Source organism: Numida meleagris, chromosome 1 (genome assembly GCF_002078875.1).
Source record: "Numida meleagris isolate 19003 breed g44 Domestic line chromosome 1, NumMel1.0, whole genome shotgun sequence".
Classification (NCBI taxonomy): domain Eukaryota; kingdom Metazoa; phylum Chordata; class Aves; order Galliformes; family Numididae; genus Numida; species Numida meleagris.
In genome coordinates, this window is record NC_034409.1 from 83,265,616 (window position 1) to 83,287,707 (window position 22,092).

Here is a 22,092-nt window from a genome sequence, read left to right on the forward strand (position 1 = left end):
TGCTGCATGATGCTTCCTCCTGGGTAGCAGTGCTAAACAAACCTCTAAACTGAGAGAAATAGCATCTGAATTGAAATAGTTAGAGCTGGGTAGCAGGAGAGGGAATGGGTGAGCGTAATGCGCCCCTGTCACCATGCCTTACAGCTGAAGTACATCTTTATATGGTGCTTGCTGTGCTCTGGTCTGCCCATGTCCTAACACTTAATTTAGGAATGCACTGGCTTTCCTCTCGTACAGGTTTATTTAACTTAACTTCTGCAAAAAATGGAATATAGGTGTTAAAAGAACCATGTGGAACAGTCTTCTAGGTATACAGAGGGCTGCTCCAAAAGTAATGCCTCCCGTCCTGTTATGTTGGCCCATGATGTTAGAGGCAAATGTTGGTGGTATGGCATAATAGGGGTGGAACCTTCCCACCAGTGTTCCCTTACATGTTGTTGCCATGTGACAGATGGCAGCAGAGGGGCACTTTGACAGAATGGCATCTGACATGGGAGTGTGTATAAAGCAAAACTGTGCCACTGAATTCCTCCATGCGGAAAAAATGGCACCCACTGGTATTCATCGACACTTGTTGAACATTGATGAAGACCAGACAGTGGGTGTGAGCACAGTGAGGTGCTGGGTGGTGCAATTCCGCAGTGGCAACAGTGGTGTGAAAGATGAGCCATGTTGTGTATGGCCATGGACAGCTGTCATGCCACAAAATAGTCTCAGTGATCTTAGCCACGTAAACTGGCAGATTACAACCAGGGAACTGTGTACGGAGCTGAATATCCGCTTCAATGCATTGGAAACAATAGTGACAATGTTGAAATATGAAGTTCACACCAGGTTGGTCCCAAAAATGCTCGCGCAGGAACAGAAAGCTGAAAATGACAGTTTCCTGGATCCTACCATTACAGGTGACAAGATTCGGTGTGAGCACTACAAGCCAGAGTCAAAACAGCAGTATGGAATGGCAACACTTGAATTCCCCGTCAAGAAGTTGTTCAACATGCAGCAGTCAGTGAGCATAGTCATGTGCACTGTCTTGTGAGATAGGAAAGAGATGATCCTTTTGGATTTCCTGAAACTGCAGCAAACCATCGATGCTGACTAAGCTCAAGGCTCCCATTTCCAGAGTCAGGCCAGAGAAGAAGATAACCTTTCTCTTACAGCACAGTAATCCCAGGCTTCCACACCAGTTGGAAGACCATGGAGCAAATTGCCAGTCTTGGCAGGGCTGTCCTATCACACCCACCATATAGGCCAGACTTGGCACCTTCTGCCTTCCATCTGGTCAGGTCAATGAAAGATGGACTGTGTGGGCAACATTTTCCCATCTTCCTAGCAACGATGCGGTCATAGCAGCTATGAAACACAGCGGGTCACCTCTGCTGGTGCAGATTTTCACGAGTGGGGCATGCAGGCTCTTGTTCATCTGGCTGGCAAAAACGCAGAGCTAGTGCTGGTGACTATGGTGAAAAATAGCTCTTTGTAGCTGAGAATGTGCTCTATCAAATAGTGTTACTGTGCTCTTTGCGTCATGGAAGTAAATGGGAGGCATTACTTTCAGAGTAACCGATGTAGATGGTAAAGACAGAGAAGGAATAAATAATCTAAAGCCTTTTCCACAGGAAAAAAAAGAAGGTTGCTTAAGAGAACAGTTTGTGACAATACTCGATTTATTTAATGACAGAAACCGTAACTTTATACATCAAACACTAAATAAAAACAGTATAGTTTACAGATCAAATTATGTACAAGAATTTATTACTAGGAATACTTTATAAATGGATACATCTTAGGAGCTTTATTAAAAAAAATCAAATTAAATAGTATCAACTGCATTATTAGCAGTCTTCAAATAGGCTGTGGGGGAATCTTAAATTAAGAGCTTAAGAAATCTAAAGAAAAACATAAGGCAACTGCACAAACATGGGAACAGCAAAGCAGGTATCGACAGCCCCTGCTAACTTCATGCCGTTCTGAAAAGGCAAGGCACAGTACGTCAGGAAAGGGCTGTCCCAATGTTCAGCTTTGATATTCCTGGCTGAGTTTTGCTTATGAAACAACTTTTCAGGTGCTTTTTTGTCTGTTTTTTTGTTTTTTAATGGCAGGCCCTCACGTCAGTTAAAGCACTTCTACAGGCTCTGAAATTTCTGTTCCTACCATATGTTGGGCAAATAAATAAATGCACCAAAGATTCAAAGATTAAACTGAGGTGCTAATAATATTCTTTGTAAGGTAACACGCTAAATATACAAATAATGTTCTAGCATTATTTACAGCTGTTTTTCCTTGAAATTTAATCACTTAATACATAATTATTTGTCAGATACAAACACGAGTAAGTTTTAAAGATTACCTAGCAACCTATTTTTTCCCATCATAATGGCAGTAAGAACTGTTAATGTACTTACGTCTTTATAATTTAAAGCAGGATGGCTATCTCAAGATTCCTTTACCATACAAAGACTCAAGCATCATAGCTAGCAGTACTTTTTCCCCAAGTATTCCTTTTAGTTTTACTCAGCTGGGTAACCCCACAATTGGGAAGGCTGCAGGATGTATAAATGATGATGTTATTTCTCTGCGGGATGACCCTTCACCTTTGAAATGGCCATCCACAGATTAACACAAATCCAAGGCAGGAACTTATAGTACCTTAAGAAAAAAAAAAAAGTCAACAACTACATGCTTGTAAAACAGAAAAAGAACAGTCCGTTCTGTAGCTTCATAAGCAGATGCTCATAGTTAACTGTGATGAAAGGCAGAAATACTAATTCAAATGAAGTGGTTACTTTATCACGGATTTTGCAGTGCTTCTCAGTGGCTCTGTTTCATGGATACCGAGATACACACCTGTAACGTTATTTACCAAGTTTACCCTGCAGTGTTCCAGGCTTCCTTGGATACATTGCTGCTGTCAAAGTCAGAAAGCATTTGACAATGCTATAGGGGCTAATTTAAAGAATACAGTTCTGACTGTTCACATACATCCCATCATCTCCAACCAGACACATTTCTCATTTAAGAAGAACCTAAAAATGAAAAACCTGCACCTTGAGATGCGTACAGTACACAGTACTAAATCACAGACATTTCAACCAGGGTCAAGCATAGCTGTGATTCATGCTTTCCACTACCAAAACCTAGGAAGAATTTTTCAATCCATGTAGTGTAACGCTAGGTAATTAGCTTGCCCTAGCATTTGTTACAGCAGCAGCAATAAAGTTACCAGTCTCCGGAAGACAGTAAGACCAATTTATTACATGATACTGAGATATTCATAATTCTCTACCCTGATACTGCTGTGTCCCCCATTTGGGAATTGTCAGAGCTCCTCCCCTCAGCAAGATACCAAATCACATCGTAAATAGCAGGACTTCTTCAGTACAAACATAAGCCCATTCTCAAAGAAATGTGCCCTTACGTCCCTTTCACTTGTAACTCTGTATCAAATTTAATGCAGAAATATATCCATCACTAGGTTGCCTGCTTTGGATACGTAGAACAACATAGTTCCTATACGCAACTGAACATTATTAGTCTAAACATAGTTGTGCATAGAGGATGAGGCGTAATCTCCTCACTTAAAAAACGAAAGGCAGCTTACTGAGTAGTATCTCTGCAATGGGTTGTCCCTTAAATTCCTCATTTCAGAGTACCACACCCTCAGGCATCAGTGCAGCCCTGCCCATTAGTTTTTGTGGAACCTTGCACCTGCTGCCCACTGACTTGGAACTTATTGCCAAAAGACAAAAGCCTCAGACTTTCTGTAAGTCACACGAAGCACGGCTGAATGAAGTGTTTCATCATTCCCTTGTTCTGGGGGGAGAGATGGAACCCAACTCTGGTAATTTGCTCACAAACTTGATGAAATGCACATAAAAACAGAAGTTATCAATTGCCATATGTTTCTAGGTTTTAGCGCAGCCTCTCTGTACATGTTTTTAAATTTACAGCATGATACTCGCCCTGTAACACAGGAAACATTATTATTCCAACTTTTTTTTTTTTTTTTTCCTAAACCAGACCAGTGCAGATATCTTAGCCTTCAAAACCTCGGCCTAAACTGAAGCATTTAAACTTTTTCCCTGTAGCACACAGTGCAATATTTTATAGCCAAGAAATTCAGTATAGGGGATTAACTGTTTGAGAACAGGTGTCACTGTAAGCCTCAGATACCCAGCTAACACTTAGCTGTCCCTCTTATAGGCTCTACTCAGTCTGTCTCTGTAACATCTACTTCTACCTCTACGGTTTCCATGGCCTGAGTAACTTCGGCCATTTTCTGTCCTTGCTGCTGTGCAAGTACATAATTCACCACCTGCATGATGCTTTGGTCAGAAAGAGTGGAGACCGATGTACATGGTTCAGTAGTTGCAACTGCTTCAATTGCCTCAAGCGTGTCTCCAGTCACCACCACAGTTTCTATCTCCTCACCATCGACACTAATCTCAGTTTCTTGTTCCTGCATGTCTGCTGCTAAAATGCTGATGGCGTGCTCCACCTGCGTCCCCTGGTTATGAAACTGAAGAGTATCTTTTTCCAGCATAATTTTACAGGGTACGTAGTCCCTATGAAACTTGGTCATATGCTTTCTTAGCGTCCGGGCATCTATGTAAGCTTCGTTGCAAACCGGACAGACGTACGGTCGTTCTCCAGTATGCGTCCTCACGTGCCGCTTCAGTGAGCGTGCATCAGCCCAGGCGACTCCGCAGGTTAGACATTCAAATGGCTTCACGCCTGTTCTCAAAGGCAAAGCAAAGCAAAGCAGACTGTCAGCCTTTGTAAAACGAGGGAAAACGACAGGGAGAACAGCAGTATAAAAGAACAACAGAAATGATAGATGCACAGCTTTTTCCGTACAAGAAAAGGATCTTGCTTACCCCTTCGGTAATGCAGTATAATGCAAGGACAATATATTAAGATTTTCCTCTCCACAAGTGCTCTGCACAAACTAGTGTTACTTCCCAAAAATTCCTTTTTAACATCCCTTTCCTTGCAGTTTCTTCCCTTTTATATATGGCTCATTTCTGTAAATCTTTACAAACACACCTCTCATCAAATCAGCACTTTTTCTAGTTAGCTTCTAAGGCCATCTACAGCTTTTTCTTCCTCCTCCACTCCACATCTGTTGAAACATCGCATGGGATGCGATGTTGTAATAATCTTGTTATAAATCAGGAAGGTGACCAATCTCCAGTAGTCCTTTTTCTAAATTCAAGCCAACGGTTCTCTTGACTTTTAGAAATATTTTGTTAATTGCGTGCAAATCTTTGCCAGATACACATCTTGTTATCATTACTAAAAAAAAAAAAAAAAGAAAGTTCCTTTTCCATTAAAGCTTAAGAAAGACAAATTGATACTGTCCCCATGTGACTGTTGTTTTAGAAAGATGCCAACAGCCACTCCTGGGAATCACTGCAAGCAAGTTAGTTTTAGGCTTGTCCTAATTAGTTAACTGGCCAGTCTATAAGAACTTCCATGTGTCCTGCATCACAGGACAGACAGATTCAATCTGTCACAACAGATCTCTTCACAACATTTTTAGAGGTCAGACTACTTGCTTTCTACATACCTTGATGATTGTTCATGTGCCTCCTATATTCTCGGAGCTGTGTGAATTTTCTTCCACAATGCTCACAAACTCGTTCCAGGTTTTGTTTTGCTCTTCCTTTTTTACCATGCGTGGCTTTCTTCACATGTCTTCTGTACAAAGCTTTCTCATAAAATTCTTTACCACATACATTACACCTAGAACATGTTAAATAGGAGATCTGTCGGAACCATCATCTTACGCTTCTCTTATGTTTTTTGAACAAAAATTGAACTTTAATTAATGCAGGTAAAGTTTAATGGGAATGCTGCTTCATATCACAGGTAATTCCATAATTGAAAATACTGTTAGGCTCTGAAAACTGTATTTTCTCCTATTCACAGCCATAAAGCTTCCACTTACATTCTAGAGCAGCAAGATCACATACAAAGCATTTCTAACTTCACTAATTACACTTATACTCTTATGAATCCTATGTATTAGTCCCAGGATCGTGCCAGCAAATTACCAGTTTGACTACACTACTTGAAGTCATCCATCCATTCTCAAGAACTCTAGGCCCCAGTCAAGGACAATCAATTTGCAGTTTCACCACAGACTTGGTAGCTCCTTGTTGACTAATTTAGGGCTGTGGAGCTGTATAATCTCATATATTTCAGTTAAGTACATTTCCTCTTACCTATAAGGGTCTGTGACAGAGTGAGACTTCACATGAGAATACCAATCTTTCTTCCAACTGTAACATTTTCCACAGAACTGGCACTGAAATGGCTTCACATCTAAATGTTTATTCATATGCTGACGGAGATCCCTAGCTTCATAGAAACTCTTTTCACATCTGTAACAGTAAAAGTTTTCGCATTCCAATATAGTGTCGTTAATATTGATGCAATATTTGCTCAACATACTGTGTATGCAAATAAATTACAACACAATTGCATGAGACTAGGTAACAGTTAAAAAACAAGATTTTTTCTCTCCTATGCACGTATTAACAAAAGCCTTTAATTTTTTCTTTTTAAATTATTATTATTTAACACTTTACAAGTCTTACTGCAGGCAAATAAACAGCTGTGTTACAAACAGAAACTGCTTTTAATCTTAAAAATAATAGCAATAATAAACAGCCCACCACCAAACAACTTACTGAGTACACTGATATCCCCGAACTTCAGGCTTTGGCTGGTGTTTCTTTATGTGTTTACTGAGTCCCGAAGCCCTGTGGAAAGATTTTCCACAGATGGTGCAAAGATACTTGGATTCTCCTGACAAAAACAAAACCAAGCATGTTACAAAGACAAGCCTCCAACTCTCTGAAATGCTTTGTGAGAGCGTTTTCTTCTTCTCCTGGAATTTATCTGAAGGAATGAGAGCACTGATACAAAGAGAAGTTGATTTATTTACATATAGGTGGAATTTTGAAGTGTCTTTTGTATGTACCAATGTTGTAATACATGAAGGAAGAAGTAACAACTGAATTACTTTCTCTGCAAGTTTCTAAGCACAGAGTACAACATTACAGATACTGATGCAATCAGTTTAAGAATTTGCCCTCCTGCACGAAAGCAATTAACTGGTTGTTTTAGCAGAAAGCGACGTGTGGAAAGATGACGTTTAAGTCTCACATTAAAAAAAAAAAAATTGGTATTCTGATTTCACAAGTTTTAAATAAGCCCTGGATATCTCAGTTAGAAGTACGGCTCTTAAAGTGCCATTTTAGCATAACTGAGAATTTTGAAGGAAAAAAACCAATTCGTTATTCCTTTGAAATGAGAACGTGCATAGAAAACACCTACAGGTTGCAGACCGTAAAAATAATATCCCATAAAAGAGGAAAACAGAATCTTAAAGAGCATATATCCTATTTAAAAATTGGAATAAGAATGGAAGGATATTTCTCATATTGGTTAAAAATATCTACCTTTTACTGAAGTAATTTAGAAGAGCAGCAAATAGTATCTTCTGGCTTTATAAATGTTTTATTAGTACAGAAAGTCTTGTAAAACATACGTGGATTCTGAAGAAATTTAACTTAGCAAGTTTTCATCTGAAAATACAGATGGAAAGTGTAGGTACACCACAATATTCCAGCCCCTTGCCTAGCTTCGTTGAATTGACATAATATAGGCATAAATAATAAAAACATAGTAACAGACTAAACATGACACCTTGTTCTCCTATAGAATATTTCCATAATAACCTTAAGTTACGAAATAAGCCCGAAGAAGAAATGCAAAATGACTACTTATCTCTAAGTCAACAGGCTGACCGAGAGGAAAACCTACTTATTTCTAACAGTACTTTTAACACTAAAGAGCAATGTTAGAGCTCACCAGCATACAAAAGCCATCCAAAGTAAAAGGCTCCTCCTCTTCCACACTTACCAGTATGAATGCTCATGTGTTCCTGAAGACTTCTTTTTGTGACAAAGGACTTCTCACACAAATCACACTTGAACTGTTTCTGTACTTCATGGAGAGCTAAGTGCATTTTTAATCCATGCTTATACGTAAAGGTCTTTCCACAAACCTAGAAACAAACGCAGATCCAATGAAATATGACAAATAAAACTCAATACTTAAAACACGTCTGCTTTGAAAATGTTACCTTCAAACACAGAAAAAACTCCTGGATTTCTTAGGAACTAGGATGACCAAACTCGTGATATCTCACAAGTAGCAAAACAAGTCTGTTAAAAACAGGAATGCCCAAGCAAGTACATTTTCTAGATGGAGAAATTTTAACTTTCAAGATTCAGTATCTAGTTCAATTCTACTTCTCAGTCTTGGACTACAAGAAATATCATCGGGAACGTTACCTAAATTAACTTAATTTCTGGGACAGAGAGTCAATACTAAAGTATAAAAAAGACATCACTAAATTGATTACAGAATAAAATAACTTTCTCTTTACCTTGCAAGCATGTGGTTTTACACCGGTATGTTTGAGCATATGTATCCTGAGAGAATAGAGCTTAGGTAGAGTTCTCCCACATATATCACACATGAATTCCCGTTTAGTTCTCCCTTTCACTGAGGACACGCCTGTCTCTTCTACGTTCTCAGCTGCAGAGTTCACTTCAGTCTTCCGCGTGTGTCGGACAAGATGGGCTCGCAGGGAGGCACCATACTGGAATTCTTTTTTACACAACTGGGAAAGAAAACATTACAACTTTACTTTGCCTTTAGTATTTTGAAATAATTGCAAAAAAGCTAAATCAAGGATTTTAAGCGTATGAGTCTGATTAGCTAGGCCTACAGCTCGACTCCAATAGACATTTTGTCTCTGGATAAATAAATGTTGAATTTTATAGCTAAGGACAGAAGTGCCGATCGCTTCCCAATAAGGCTACAACTTGCAGGCTAACCTAAACATAGTTGCAGACATACTGCTGTGGTAAGAAGGAAAGCCCACCCCAGCACTATGAACAGCAGTGCGCTCCCATGTTACATGATGCTCTTGGGCAATGTAGCCACGCTGAGTTTTACATTTGAATCAGGGCTCCGTCCGTCTCTAAAATCTATGAGGAAAATAAAAGCATGGACTAAAAGAGACAAGAAAAACAATTATTAATGTCATTACTGAATGAACTTTAATAGCAAGGTTACAGACAAAAAACTTACTGGGCACTTAAATTCTTTAGACCTTTCATGTTTCAGTGTGTGCATGATAAGTGCATAGCGTCGCTGGAACACCATTCCACACTCAGTGCATTTGTGCTGAGCTTCTACTTCGTTATTTTCTGCGGTCTCTCTTTTGGGCTGTTTCATTTTTTTCCCTCTCTGAACCAGCTTCATGGCAACCTATGTTGGGAAAACACAACCTGTGAATGAACTTTACTACAATACATTTCATACTTCCACAGAAGGTCAGTGCTAAAGCTTATTTCTTTGTTACTGTAACACCAACCAATCTTGCTTAGTTTACTTAACTGCTGGAAAGTAATGCCCTTTCTGTTTGCCGCAGATCTACAGCTACTGTGGTTTTAAAACAGACCATTTTTCCCTACCATGAGCTGCTTATAATTAGGGGCAGACAGCTTACCACTTCAGAGACAACTAACCCTTCAGCCCTGACTAACTAAGCAACCTAGCTTGGCTAAGTGCAGACTAAGGGATACACAGAGAGGAACCACAGATACATCCAGTCATAACCTCTACCAAAGGTTTCCGACTATTTCCATAACTCCAATATCCCTTTCAGGATTTATTTCAGAAGTCATCAAATTACAAAGGAAAAAGTGGCTTAAATCATTCTCATCAGCTAATGAGAACAGAGATATTAACAATCTGTAAATAAATTTACAGTATTTAAGCAAAGTTCTTTCTAGTTAAGGGTATTCTAACTTTTTTGTTAGGCAGTATTGGTAGTGCCACCTTGAGCTGGTAATTTCATTTTCCTTCATATAAACTTGCTGTCAGGCTCTTTAAAATCCAAACTTTAAATGACCAGGCTGAAATGTCTTGTATCAGGTATCCCCCCTTCTCATTACTGAGAATAAGGCAAGGGGAAAAACATACACTGCAACCCCATTTCTTCTCCTCATTCTCTCAACATATGAAACATCTAAGCAGGTTTTTAAACATGCTAGCTCTTCCTTATCTCACACCAACAAACTGAAACTCAACACAGGGACATATTCAGTCTCTTTTACATTTTGCTGTTGCTCTGAAAACTTATAAAACCTGGCCAAATTGCGAAGCAACAGAAATCGTTTTGTTCAGTAGATGATTAGCAAGAGCTTGGAAAATAATCCATTCATGAAAAGCATGCTTTATCCCAGACATCTCCATGCCAACTGCAATTACTGTAATTCAAGACAGCGGTATTTCTTGCTGCAACTCCTCTGCCTTGGTATTCTTCCAGTATCAAAACTGGGACCTCAGGAAGGAGCAGTTCTTTCCTAATGCTCATATAACATCCAGCACCATGTGGGGAGTTGAGACAAGCATGAGACAAAAACTATGAAATCGATTATGAAAGCAGAAACCTATTTTTGATTCAAATTCTGAACAATTATTTCAAACATTCCTCTGTCAAGGGAAGGGATTTAAAATCTGTCAAGTAAGTTAAGAGGAGCTTCTCCTGAAGCTATCTTCAAGATAACCCCCCTCCAAAAACCGAACAAAACCAGAAGTCACAAATAGAGTACACAAATATTTTGACTGTCCTGGTTTCAGTACCTTGGCTTTAACTTGTTAATCTGTTAAAAGAGACTAATGCTAGAATCTGCTAGGGTAACAATAACAAATTATACCTCTGAGCCCGGGACTGGTGAATCTACTATGGAAAAGCTTCACAGAAAACTGGAAAGTAACAGTTCTTTGCAGCATGTAGTGAAGTGGAATGAGTAAAGCAAAGCTTACTCATTGAGGTGTGAGGGAGAGGCTGCCAGACCTTGTACATCCCACAGACTACAACCCTTCACGTAAGTTCAGGATAAGGGAATTGCAATTGGTAAATCAGCCTCAATGGAAGCCCAACTCTAATGCCTGTACACTAATGCACGGAGCACGGGTAACAAGCAGGAAGAGTTGCAGGCGTGCCTACAGGGCTGTTGTGTCACTGGCATCACTGAGATATGGTGGGATGGCTCTCATGACTGGAATGTAGGAAGAGACAGGTATAAATTCTTTAGGAAAGACAGGTGGGGATAAGAGGAGGGGGTCTTGCTACATCAATAACCAGCTGGAGTCCATGGAACTCCATCTGGGGATAGATGAAGAGCTGACAGAGAGCCTATGGGTTAAAGGGAAGGTGGGAGAAGGAGACATCGTATTTGGGGTCTGCTACAGGCTGACAGATCAGGAAGACTAAGTGAATGAGGACCTCTATAAACACATAGGAGCAGCTTCATGTTCACAAAACACAGTCCTCATGGGGGATTTCAAACACCCCAATACCTGTTGGAGGAACAACATAGCAGGGCTGTGTCAAAGAGGTTCCTGGAATGTGTTAACTTCCTCTTCCAAGTAGTATAGGAACTACTAGGTATAGGGACCGGTGCTATTTAACCCATTTGTAGGTGACGTGGACAGTGGGATTGAGGGCACCCACAGCTGGTCTGCAGGTGACACCAGGCTGAGTGGTGCAGTTGACATGCTAGAGGGAAGGGATGCCATCCAGAGGGACCTGGACAGGCTTGAGAGGTGAGCCCATGCCAACCTCGTGAAGTTCAACAAGCCCAAGTGCAAGGTCCTGCACCCGGGCCCGGGCAATCCCAAACACAGATGCGCAGATACAGGTTGGGCAGAGAATGGCTCGAGAGCAGCCCTGAGGAGAAGGATTCATGGGTGCACTTGCAGCTTAGAAAGCCAACCGTATCCTGGGCTGCATCAAGAGAAGTGTGACCAGCACGTCAAGGGAGGTGATTCTGCCCCTCTACTCTGCTCTTGTGAGACCCCATCTGGAGTACTGTGTCTAGTTATGGGGGCCATAACACAAGAACAACATGGAGTTGTTGGAGAAGGTCCAGAGAAGGGCCACAAAGATGATCAGAGAGCTGGAACACCTCCCCCACAAGGACAGTCTGAGAGAGCTGGGGCTCTTCAGCCTGGAGAAGAGAAGACTCTGAGGGGACCTTATAGCAGCCTTCCAGTACCTGAAGGGGGGCCTACAGGAAAGCTGGGGAGGAACTTTTTAAAAGGTCAGGTAGCAACAGGTCAAGGGGAAATGGTTTTAAACTGGAAGAGAGTAGATTTAGACTGGATATTAGGAAGAAATTCTTTACTGTGAGGGTGGTGAGATGCTGGAACAGGTTGCCCAGAGAGGTTGTGAATGCCTCCTCCTTGGAAGTGTTCAAGGCCAGGCTGGGTGGGGCTTTGTGCAACCTGGTCTAGAGGGAGGTGTCCCCGCCTATAGCAGGGGGTTGGAACTAGATGATCTTAGAAGGTCCCTTCCAACCCAAACCATTCTATGATTCTACGATACTCTCTCACAAAAACAAACAAAACAACAACAAAAAACCCCCTGACACTCAGTGAGATCAATGTCACATATCCATGTACATCAAAATAGGAAAAGCTCCTGAAGGGAAAAGCATAAGACCTCTGTTTCATTAAAAGAAAAAAAAAAACAAAAAAACATTCAACTACTAAGCATTTACTGTGTCTGAGTGCTTGACTTCTTAATATCAGTGCTTTTTAGACTTTTTTTTCATTCAATTAACAAATCCCAATCTGAGGGTAGCAGGCTTGGATCACTGTGATTTATGACTGTCTTAAGATCTAGCTAGGACATGAGTCTTAACAGATGTAGGGCCTGAGTTGGATCAATACATCTACATATTTGTCTGTCACTGACATATGCACGTGCCAGCTGAGAATTCCCAGGTCATTAAGAATTTTAGGAAGCAGATACACCTTCTGTCCAACCATGAGAAGCTATGAGGGAGATACTGAAGCTAGGCTAAGAATAGCAAGCATTCTAAAAATCTCCAATCTGGAAACAATTTTGATAGTCCCCCCCTCCCCAACAACGGTCACATCTTAGAATTTACTTCATTTCGCAGTAATGCTGATTTCTCAAAAAAGAAAACGCTTAAAACATTTGCCAGACAGTGCTTAGAAATGAGAAACAGTCTTTTCAGATTGGTCTGGAAACACGGGACTACCACCACCAACAGGCCTAAACAGAAGAATACCTGCTGTATTGCAGATTTAGGATTTGTCTTTCTGTTCTGCAGTTTTTTCTCGATTCCTTTATGCAATCTGATGTATCCACCTTCACTAACAGACCGCTGCCGAAGCTTGCTTTTGTAAGTGTCATCCTGGCTGGAAGCCAAGCTTTCTGGTGGTGAAGCTGAAAGGCTCTGTTCTCTACTCTGCCTGTCGCGCTTTTCCTTGAGCATTTCTGAGGAGTCTTCAGAAATAGTCTCTGCATTTACTTTACAACTTCCATTTTCATCTGTCTCCTTTTCCAATGGACTTTCTGTATCCATGGCTTCCACAACAGACGGCTCAGGATGCCTGGCAGACATGGGGCTGTCTGAAATGCTCTCTACCAGCTGCATTTTGACACCATTTTCAATTGCTTTGGACTGCTCCACAGGCTTTGAAAGATCATCAGGAGAGGCCTCCACAGGCCCTGGGGGCAGGATGCCAGGCTGGTGTTCTGCTTCCTCCTCTGGCTCAACAGAGGATGCAGCTCCATTCACAGCTGCTGCCACTTTGCTGGCTGCCAGCTTTACTGGCAGAGGTTGCTCAGCACTGTCCACATGAGGCATCTCAACTGCAGTCTGCTCTGCTAAATTTTGTGTTGAGTCTACTGTCTGAATATCTCCCTTTTGGTACACTGTAATTTGTTTGTCTTCCATTTGTTTGTGCACGTTCTCACAGATTTCGAGAACCTCTGACATGAGGAGGTGCCGGGCAAGCATGGCCAGTTCTGCCATACTACAGAAGTCAAAAGTTAATTCTGAAGTATAAGCAAATTCCAATAGCGGAAGGAAACTTGACTTGCAAAATCCTACCAAGAACAAAACAGGAGATTAGAGCAAACACTGATGACCCCCTAGTTACACCAAAATACCCCCTGATGGATGCAACAGTTCATCTTTGATATGGTTAAGTCTGAAATATAGAGTGAAATACACCCACATGAAGTCCCTCTATTGGAACCCAAATCACCATCACTTAGACAAAAAAACATCCTCCTTATATATTTTGTTCATGGCAGTCAAACTGGGACCTTTTCAATAAGTAGAACTAAGCAGTTTCACAATAAAATTCTTAAGATGATTGTCTGAATATCTTTGAAGCAAATTAATCCTAATTCCACCCAAGTCTTTCTGGACTGCTACATTCAGAAAGTAATTAAGAGTTAAGTAACAACCGATGCTGCAGAGAAATAAGGCTAGAAAGTGGCCAATGGGAAAAATGAAAGATATAGATACAAAAGTTTACAAAGAAGCATTTGATATAATTTCCCACAGTTCAATAAATCTTACATCTAATATTTGGGGAACCTTTTGGACTATGCATGTGCATGCATGTCTATTCTTCATGCAAAGACAAAGACAGTTAAGAAAATAGTGGGAAAGGAACACATGTAAGTTCTGTACAATATTCTTAATCACTACAAAGCTATTTTTTGAGCTTTTATTTTTAGGACCATCTCCCATCTTCAAAGTAACAGAACGTTTGAGAAAGAAGCAAAAATATGGGTAACAATGTTTTCCAAACATGAAACAATTTAGTATTTGCTCAGTAAAACAGTTTTTTGAGAAGACAGTGAACATCCCTTCTTTATGTATTCTGACATTTAAGGTCTGGGACCAATATAAGACAACACAAGTGAACAAGCTAAAAAAACAAAATCCAAAGATTCCCAGAAATTATGAGATGGAATTCCTAGTCAATTCAACATGGGAGATCAGATATGCAAAATCAGAGTGATACTTAAGCATTAAATGCATACAAAATCCTTCTAGATTAAGAGAAGGAAAAAAAGCAAGATAAAGTATTCAGTTGTCTTGAACACTCAAAAGAGTCTAAAGCAAATACTGTACACCTTACTTCAGATGTAGCAATTTCTACCTTCGAAACCCACAGCAATTCACCTGACAGATCCACTACAGCTTCATGACTAGAGACAGCTCCCTTCTCAATGAAGAGCTCTCGGAAGTACTCGCTGTTGGCTGCCAAGACAGATTTGTGAGCTTTGTACTCCTCTCCTTCAATCAGCAGAGTCACATCACAGAACTGATTGGAAAGCCTCTGCTGATTCAGTTGGTTTAAGACTGACAGACAATGTTTGGAAGATGACTGCTTCACAAGGCCCTTACTGTCAACCTGTCACAAACAACATTATGAGAACTTCATTACACTTAGACAATGCCATTTTTAAAGCATTCATACTGAAACACAAAAAGAATTATTTGCTGCAACCATAAACGTACGTATACGTATAATCTTATGTATACTATATAATCTTACTATCATTCTCTTCCTTTAGATGTGCCAAATCTCACCCTCCCTCCAAAGAGTTAAACAGGAAAAATGGGAAGACATATCCAAACAGTTCCTTTACTGTATTTTTCAATGCTGCAACATGAAACTGCTTCTAGATTCAGAAGCCTTTACATGCATGTGAACTCCTAGTTACCACCGTCACAAATTTTGTATGTAAACATAGCATAGTTTATTAAGTAACAGATACAATGAGATTCTTATATGTAATACTTTCCTTCTGCAATTTCTTTTCCCTCAAGTCTCTCGTGCATATATAGAAATTGGAGTAATTTTATTTTCCAAAGGCCACCTACTACTATTGGTTTCATGTCATACATACCAGTCACCTGCTTCCACATACTGAATACCTTTGCCAAATTATATGTCATCTTATCGTTGCCAGATTATCATAGCAATGGAAAATAGGTATACAGCTAGGAATGCATTAATATCTTAAATACATTCAGATGCAAACATCGGTACTTACAAATACAAGCTCATGTTTCGCTATTGGCTTCTTCTTCACAGGCTTTGGGGATGCAGCTGGGATTGATGCCGCATTACTCACTTCATCATCTGTTTCATTACTGTCTTCGTGAGATTTTACATCCAGTCCAAGCTCTTCCAGCATTTCTGAAGGATCTGACAGAGATCTAGAACGATCTAGCTTTTCCTGGCACTTGCTGCATTCTTTAATGTAATCTTTAACCTGCTTAAGAATACCTAAGGAAAATTAACAGAACTTCATTATGTTTCTAATCTTCATTCAGTTCACCTTAAAAACATAGTTAAATACGTAGGTGACTAGCAAAAATATAGTCAATGATTATTTAAGAAAAATGAAGTCAGTTCCCCATGCTTTCTCTTTTTACCAGTTCTGTCTATCACACTACTGTACGATTTTTAAGCTAGGAAAAATATTTCAATTTACACATTCGTTATAAGAATCCCAAGGCACTGAAAGCTGTAAATGGATCCTGCAATTAGCTCCATGCAAATGGATCTCCCTTCGTCCTCACTAAAGAGGACAAGAATTAAAAGGCTTATGTAAAGGCTTTTGCAAAACTGGGACCAAATGCATTATAGACAATGACTCTAGTATGTATAATTAACACTGATTTAAATCAGCTGCTTGGAATCTAGAAATTTAAAGAAACTCTTCTTCCCTCCAGTACTTCATGAGATGTAACTTAAGTAATTTTGGATACTCAACAGTTCCTAAGCTCAGCCATCATCTTCGAGACACCAAGGTGTTCCGAGAATACAGCTTTGAATCCAAATTCATTTTCTTCACAAGGCCAACATAAAAGCCTACAGAACCCATTCCTCTATGTTTCAAAATCTATCACGTCTCAGAACCTAGGCCGACACTGTGTTAAACTCACGCTACTATTCTGGAACGCACCATGTTCCATTGTTACATACGCATCCCTGTTAAGGATCGGCAAAACACAGACCTCAAGCAACACAAGACGTGCCAACACAGGACATTTGCGTCCATTTCAGATGTGGTTTATGTTTCCTTGATTCCAGTTAAAATCTGGGCAGGACATGAGGTCTCCTGCCTGCAGATCCCACTTCTAATACCATTCTCAACCCCTGGGCCACATCCCAGCCCATTGGTTCCCAACTACAGCCCCAATAGGTTGGCACCGACCTAGAAACGATGAATGGGTGAAAGCTGCTGTCCCCGAATACCAAGAGAGGATTATCACAGCAGGAAAAGCAGTGTCTTCACAGATACAAGACAAGAAATAAAACGCATAAATTGAAAGCTAGGTGTGAATTTTAGCATTCTCATTATAAGAGAAATAAGAAAAGATAGGTTATGCAAATAAAGCTACCTAATAAAATTAAAAGATACAGAATGTCCTACTCTGACAAAGAGAAGATAAACTGAGCTCCATTAAGAATGGATAATGAATGGATGGCAAGGATAAGAGCAGATGCCATAATAAACTGATGTTAGGCAGACAACAAGAACCTACACGAAGGCAAGGAGACCATCATCCATGAGAATGAGTCTATCAACTTGGAGACTCCAAGTCCTTTTTCACAGCAGACTTTCAACAAGATCTGGACTGGAAGGACGGGCTCCAGCTAGAGCAAGAAGTCTACAAATTAAGACAGAAAAAACTAAAACTGCAAGGGCAGATGTTAGGAAAAAATTCTTTATTCAGAGGGTGGTGAGGCACCGGTACAGGTTGCCCACAGAAGGTGTGGATGCCCCATCCCTGGAACTGTTCAAAGCCAGGTTGGATGGGGCCCTGGGCCCTGATCTGGTGGGTGGCAGCCCTGCCCACAACTCAGTGATCTTGAAGGTCTCCCCTGACCTAAGCCATTCTATGACTCACTTACTGGCTGCCGAAAAAAAAGCAGAAGGAGAGAAAAAGGATGAACAGAAAGCGGACCCTGGGTAACTGAGAGGCTGGAGATTTGTTTAACAGATACCTCAGACTGCAAGTAGAACACTAGCTCCATAGGGAACATAGATCCCAAGCTATTGGCTCAGCTGCAAGAAAGCTATGACTGAGAATTACTGATGTTAATGCAGCACTGTTTCTAACTGCTGTGACATCACTCTGCTCCCAGCTGGGGGTTAGCTCTGTGTTTGCAGCTCCTCATTGGAAGGAAACGGACAAATACAACGGAGAGTACAATTACACTCAACAGTAGTGCTGGTGGTGCAGGACAGCGAGGCCTGCGCCCTGAAGACTGACCTAAAGCCACAGACCGTGCAACGGAGCCCTTAGATGCACCAAGCAGGAGCTCGCTCACGACACATCCCCCTCGGAAGGGTCACGCTGCCCCGCAAAGTCTCCCGCTCCCAAAGCGGCGGAGCACGCCGGCACCGCCCCCCAGCCCACCCCGCGTCCCCAGGGCGAGGAGCGCGGCGACGCACGGCAGCGCCGTCCCCTCGGGTGCCCCCCGCGCTCACCTCGCCACCAGTACTTCTGCGAGAGCCCCTGCCAGGTCTGCAGGCGGGTGCGGTGCGCGCCGTCGGGCGCCAGGTGGGCGGCGCGGATGAGGCGGGCGCGGCGCTCGGCCTGCAGCACCACCTCGAGCTCGGCGAAGCGCTGCTGGTCCCGCTGCCGCCGCTGGTAGTAGAGGGTCCCGCCGCGCACCACGTAGCAGGCGGCCGCTTTGCGGATCTTCCGCTTGGCGTTGCCCTCCGTGCCCGGCGCGTAGGGCTCCCGCTCGTTGGTGAGGTAGCGGAGGATGGCCAGGTAGCTCTCCTCGCTGGACATGGCGGGACGAGGGCGCGCACGGCCGGGCTCCCGCTCCCGGGGCCGGCTGTGTGCGGTGGGCCCCGGGAGAGGGGTGCCGGGGGGGCGCGGGGCGCCGCGTGGGGCGGTGTGGGCGCCGGCTGCCGCCGGGCGCGGCGAGGGGGAGGTGGACGGACAGGCGGCGGGAGCCGGGCCTGAGGGGGAACTGGAGTTTCGCGGCCAGCGGCGGCGGGAGGGAGGGAGAAGCTCGGGCAGCAGGAGCAACGGAAAGACAAAATGGCTGCTGCACAAGAGGAAGTGGCGTCAGCGGCCCGCGCGCCGGGGTGGGGGCGGGTGCGTAGGGAAAGGATGGAAAGAGTGGGGCCGCCATCTTAGAGCCGGGCATAGCGCAGGCCGGGCGGAAGGTTGGCGGCCGCCATCTTAGCTGTGGGCGAAGCCTGTGAGGGCTGGCGCGGCCATGGCTGGGGCTCTTGAGTGCATGCTTCAGTATCCTGCCCAAGCGCGTGGTTATCGGCCCGCTGGTACAAGGCCGGCAGCAGTGCCTCAGAGACGGCCAGAGATCTGAGCACCAAGTGCGGGGTGAGACTGAGAGCTAGTGTGTTGGGCCTCGAAAGGATGTGGCTTCTGGGGGCCTTGCTTTTACTCAGCTGTCTCATCAGAGGGTGCAGAAAAAGCTCCTCTGAGCTGCGTAGCAGTAGGCAACAAATACTGGTTCGCGCACAGAAAGTTCTGGTTATATACATGATATTGTATTTATTATTATTTTTTTTAACCACGGTAGTTATCAAACACTGGAACAGACTTCCCAGACAGCAGTCGTTTCAAGACTCAGCTGGGTACAGCCCTGAGCAACCTGATCTAATCAGATAAGCTCGGAGCAAGGGGTTGGACTAGGTGACCTCTAGAGGCCCTTTTCAATTTAAATTATTCCATGGGTCTATGAAAAAAATTAAGTACTCCATTTTTAGTGATAAATATTTAATGGAGGATTATTAAGTTGCATTAGGTAACCACAATGACTTTTATTTATGAATTTCTTTGTTAAATGCATTGCATTATATCTGTGTTTGAGCTGAATAATGTTCAGTTGGCTACAGCCTGCCTCCATCATTAGCATTGTGTCTCACAGAATGAGTAACCTGATGGGCTGTTCTTTACCCGCTCTTGCTGTATCGGTCAGAACTCATAAATAAAGAGCTACGAAGAGTAGTCTTATAGCATTCTTATGCTTCACTTCAGTAACCTCAAGCATCCAAAGCCTGCAGACTTCAAGATGTGAACAAATACTGACTGTCATATCTGACTGTCAGTTCTTGTATATCACTCATGGCATTAGAAGCAGATTGTTTCTAAGGGTTTATCTTTGCTTTTCAGCTGATGAACTTTATATGCAATTATTAAGACTAGCTTTGACAGGCATGTATGCAGTGTGCAAGCCACTCAATACCAAAAGACAAGTGATAAAATCAAGGTTTTATAGTCATCGCTAGCAGAAGTAACTTTCAGTGGTGTATTCATTATAGTTTTACATGACTAGACACCAAGCAATTTTCCTTCCCTTCTTTTCTCCTCCTGGTTAAGTTTATGGCTCCTTCACTTTAAAAAGTTTGATACTAGTTTAAAAAGAGCCTTCAGCTGAGTTCTAAACAAGAGTGGTTCCTACACTCTTATAGCAAAAAGCACTACTATTAGGAAGATACTGGTGCAAATTCCACTAATGTAATCAATCAAACTGGACCCATTGTATAAGGCTTGCAAGCTTGATGTGACTTGTAGTCTAGTTTATTAATGAAACCCAAAGTATAACTCAAAATAACACCCATCACCCAAAGCATCCAATACTGTTGTTGCATTTTTTGAAGTCCAAAGGAGCCAGAGAAAGCAAAACTGTGAAAAAGAACTTATTTCATAGCTAATGTAATAACGTAACAAAGAAAACTCTCAAAGCTCTTCAAAGCAACTGTAAGGTGGCAAACAGATTAAAATGTATTAGTTTGTGTTTTCAAAGAGCTTTAAGAACTTAACTGACTGTACTGAAAGTATACTCCTTAAAGGCATTTGCCAAGTGTAATACTGTTTTAAATTGTTAGCGTGAGTAGGGCTAACAGTTAGTGAGATGTCTGGAATGCAAGTCTTAAGCGGAGTGGCCAAGGGGCCTGGAATTGTTTCTTCAAGAGAAGAGGATGCTCAGGGGAGACCTCTTCGCTCTTTACATCTGACAGGATGTTGTAGTGAGGTGGGGGTCATCCTCTTTTCCCATTTAACTAGTGATAGGACAAGAGGTAATAGCCTTAAGTTGCACCACGGGAGTTTCACATCGGCTAATAGGAAAAAATTGTTCTCAGAAAGAGTGGTCAAGCACTGGAACAAGCTGCCCAGGGAAGTGGCGGAGTCACTGTCCTTGGAGACATTCAATAACCACGTAGATGTGACACTTAGGTGGCACATGGTTCAGTGAGAGTGATGGTGATGAGTTGGCAGTTGGAACTGGTGATCTTAGAGGTCCTTAAAGATTCTATGTAGCATCAATAAATGGAGAACTGATCCAGAAGATAAAAAAGTTCAATGTCTCCTATACTTCTAGTAAGTTAAAAAACACTGCTTTCCCAAAGCTGTTACTGCCCAGAGCTAAGGGGAAGTTCGGGCACACTGCCTACCAGGCGTAAGTACTGAATTAGAGAGAGATGTACTTTACACAAACAATTTAGATAGCCATTCTGACTGGGAGTGGGAGAAAATTACTAAGGGAATCCATGTCTGTGTTATTTGAGCCTAAATGGGCTTGAAGTAAACATATACCAACAGCTGTATTTTCACTGCATGGCTTAGGTAAGAAAGTTACGCTCTCCTTTGCCTGTCTCTTCTGACCAATATACCTGCAGAATCCCTTCTTACCGTTTTTCATATCCCTCACCAAGTTCCATTCCATCTGTGCCTTGGCTTTCCTGATCCCATCTCTGCACAGCTGTACAGCATCGCCATATTCTTCCTAGGCCACCCATCCCTGCTTTCTTGGCCTATATTTTTCCTTCTTATCCATCAGTTAGGCCAGCAGGTCCTTGCTCAGCCAGGCCAGTTTTCTGACTCTGCTTAACTTCTTTTGCTGGAGGATGGATAACTATTCTGCTCTCAGAAAGGTATCCTTAAAGAGCTACCAGCTCTGTTCTGTTCCTCTGTCCCTAAGGACAGTTTCCCAGGGTAATCTCATTCAGTATTCTTTAAACTGCTTGAAGTTCGCTGTCCTGAAATTCAGCACTAACTAGATCACACTTGCAGGAAAATGGCCATATTAGGTCAAACAGAGCCATTTAGTTTGGTAAATGCTCAGGGAAAGAGTGCAAGGCAAGACCTTAATGAACTTTGCCTG

The 22,092-nt window shown here is 42.1% G+C and overlaps 1 protein-coding gene across 2 annotated transcripts; it reads right to left on the reverse strand.

Moving 5' to 3' along the window:
- Positions 1,739–21,435, reverse strand: ZBTB11 (zinc finger and BTB domain containing 11). Of its 2 annotated transcripts, none has more exons than XM_021400248.1 (11): positions 18,437–21,435; positions 15,986–16,221; positions 15,108–15,339; positions 13,191–14,014; positions 9,172–9,351; positions 8,462–8,698; positions 7,933–8,077; positions 6,696–6,813; positions 6,228–6,386; positions 5,570–5,745; positions 1,739–4,734 (listed from the first exon to the last, which is right to left on the reverse strand). In XM_021400248.1, exons 1-11 carry the CDS (start codon positions 18,744–18,746, stop codon positions 4,211–4,213), a joined length of 3,141 nt encoding a protein of 1,046 aa, XP_021255923.1. In that variant the 5' UTR covers positions 18,747–21,435; the 3' UTR covers positions 1,739–4,210. The 2 variants fall into 2 exon arrangements, with proteins under 2 accessions (XP_021255923.1, XP_021255927.1); XM_021400252.1 differs by lacking the exon at positions 18,437–21,435 and adding an exon at positions 16,712–17,696.

Coding starts and splice junctions, on each gene's coding strand:
- ZBTB11 (XM_021400248.1), bottom strand. CDS start 18,746: ATGTCCAGCGAGGAGAGCTACCTGGCCATCCTCCGCTACCTCACCAAC. Junction 9,352..13,190: donor CTAAATCTGCAATACAGCAG/GTATTCTTCTGT, acceptor TTCCCAACATAG/GTTGCCATGAAGCTGGTTCA. Junction 5,746..6,227: donor TCTGTCACAGACCCTTATAG/GTAAGAGGAAAT, acceptor AACATGTTCTAG/GTGTAATGTATGTGGTAAAG.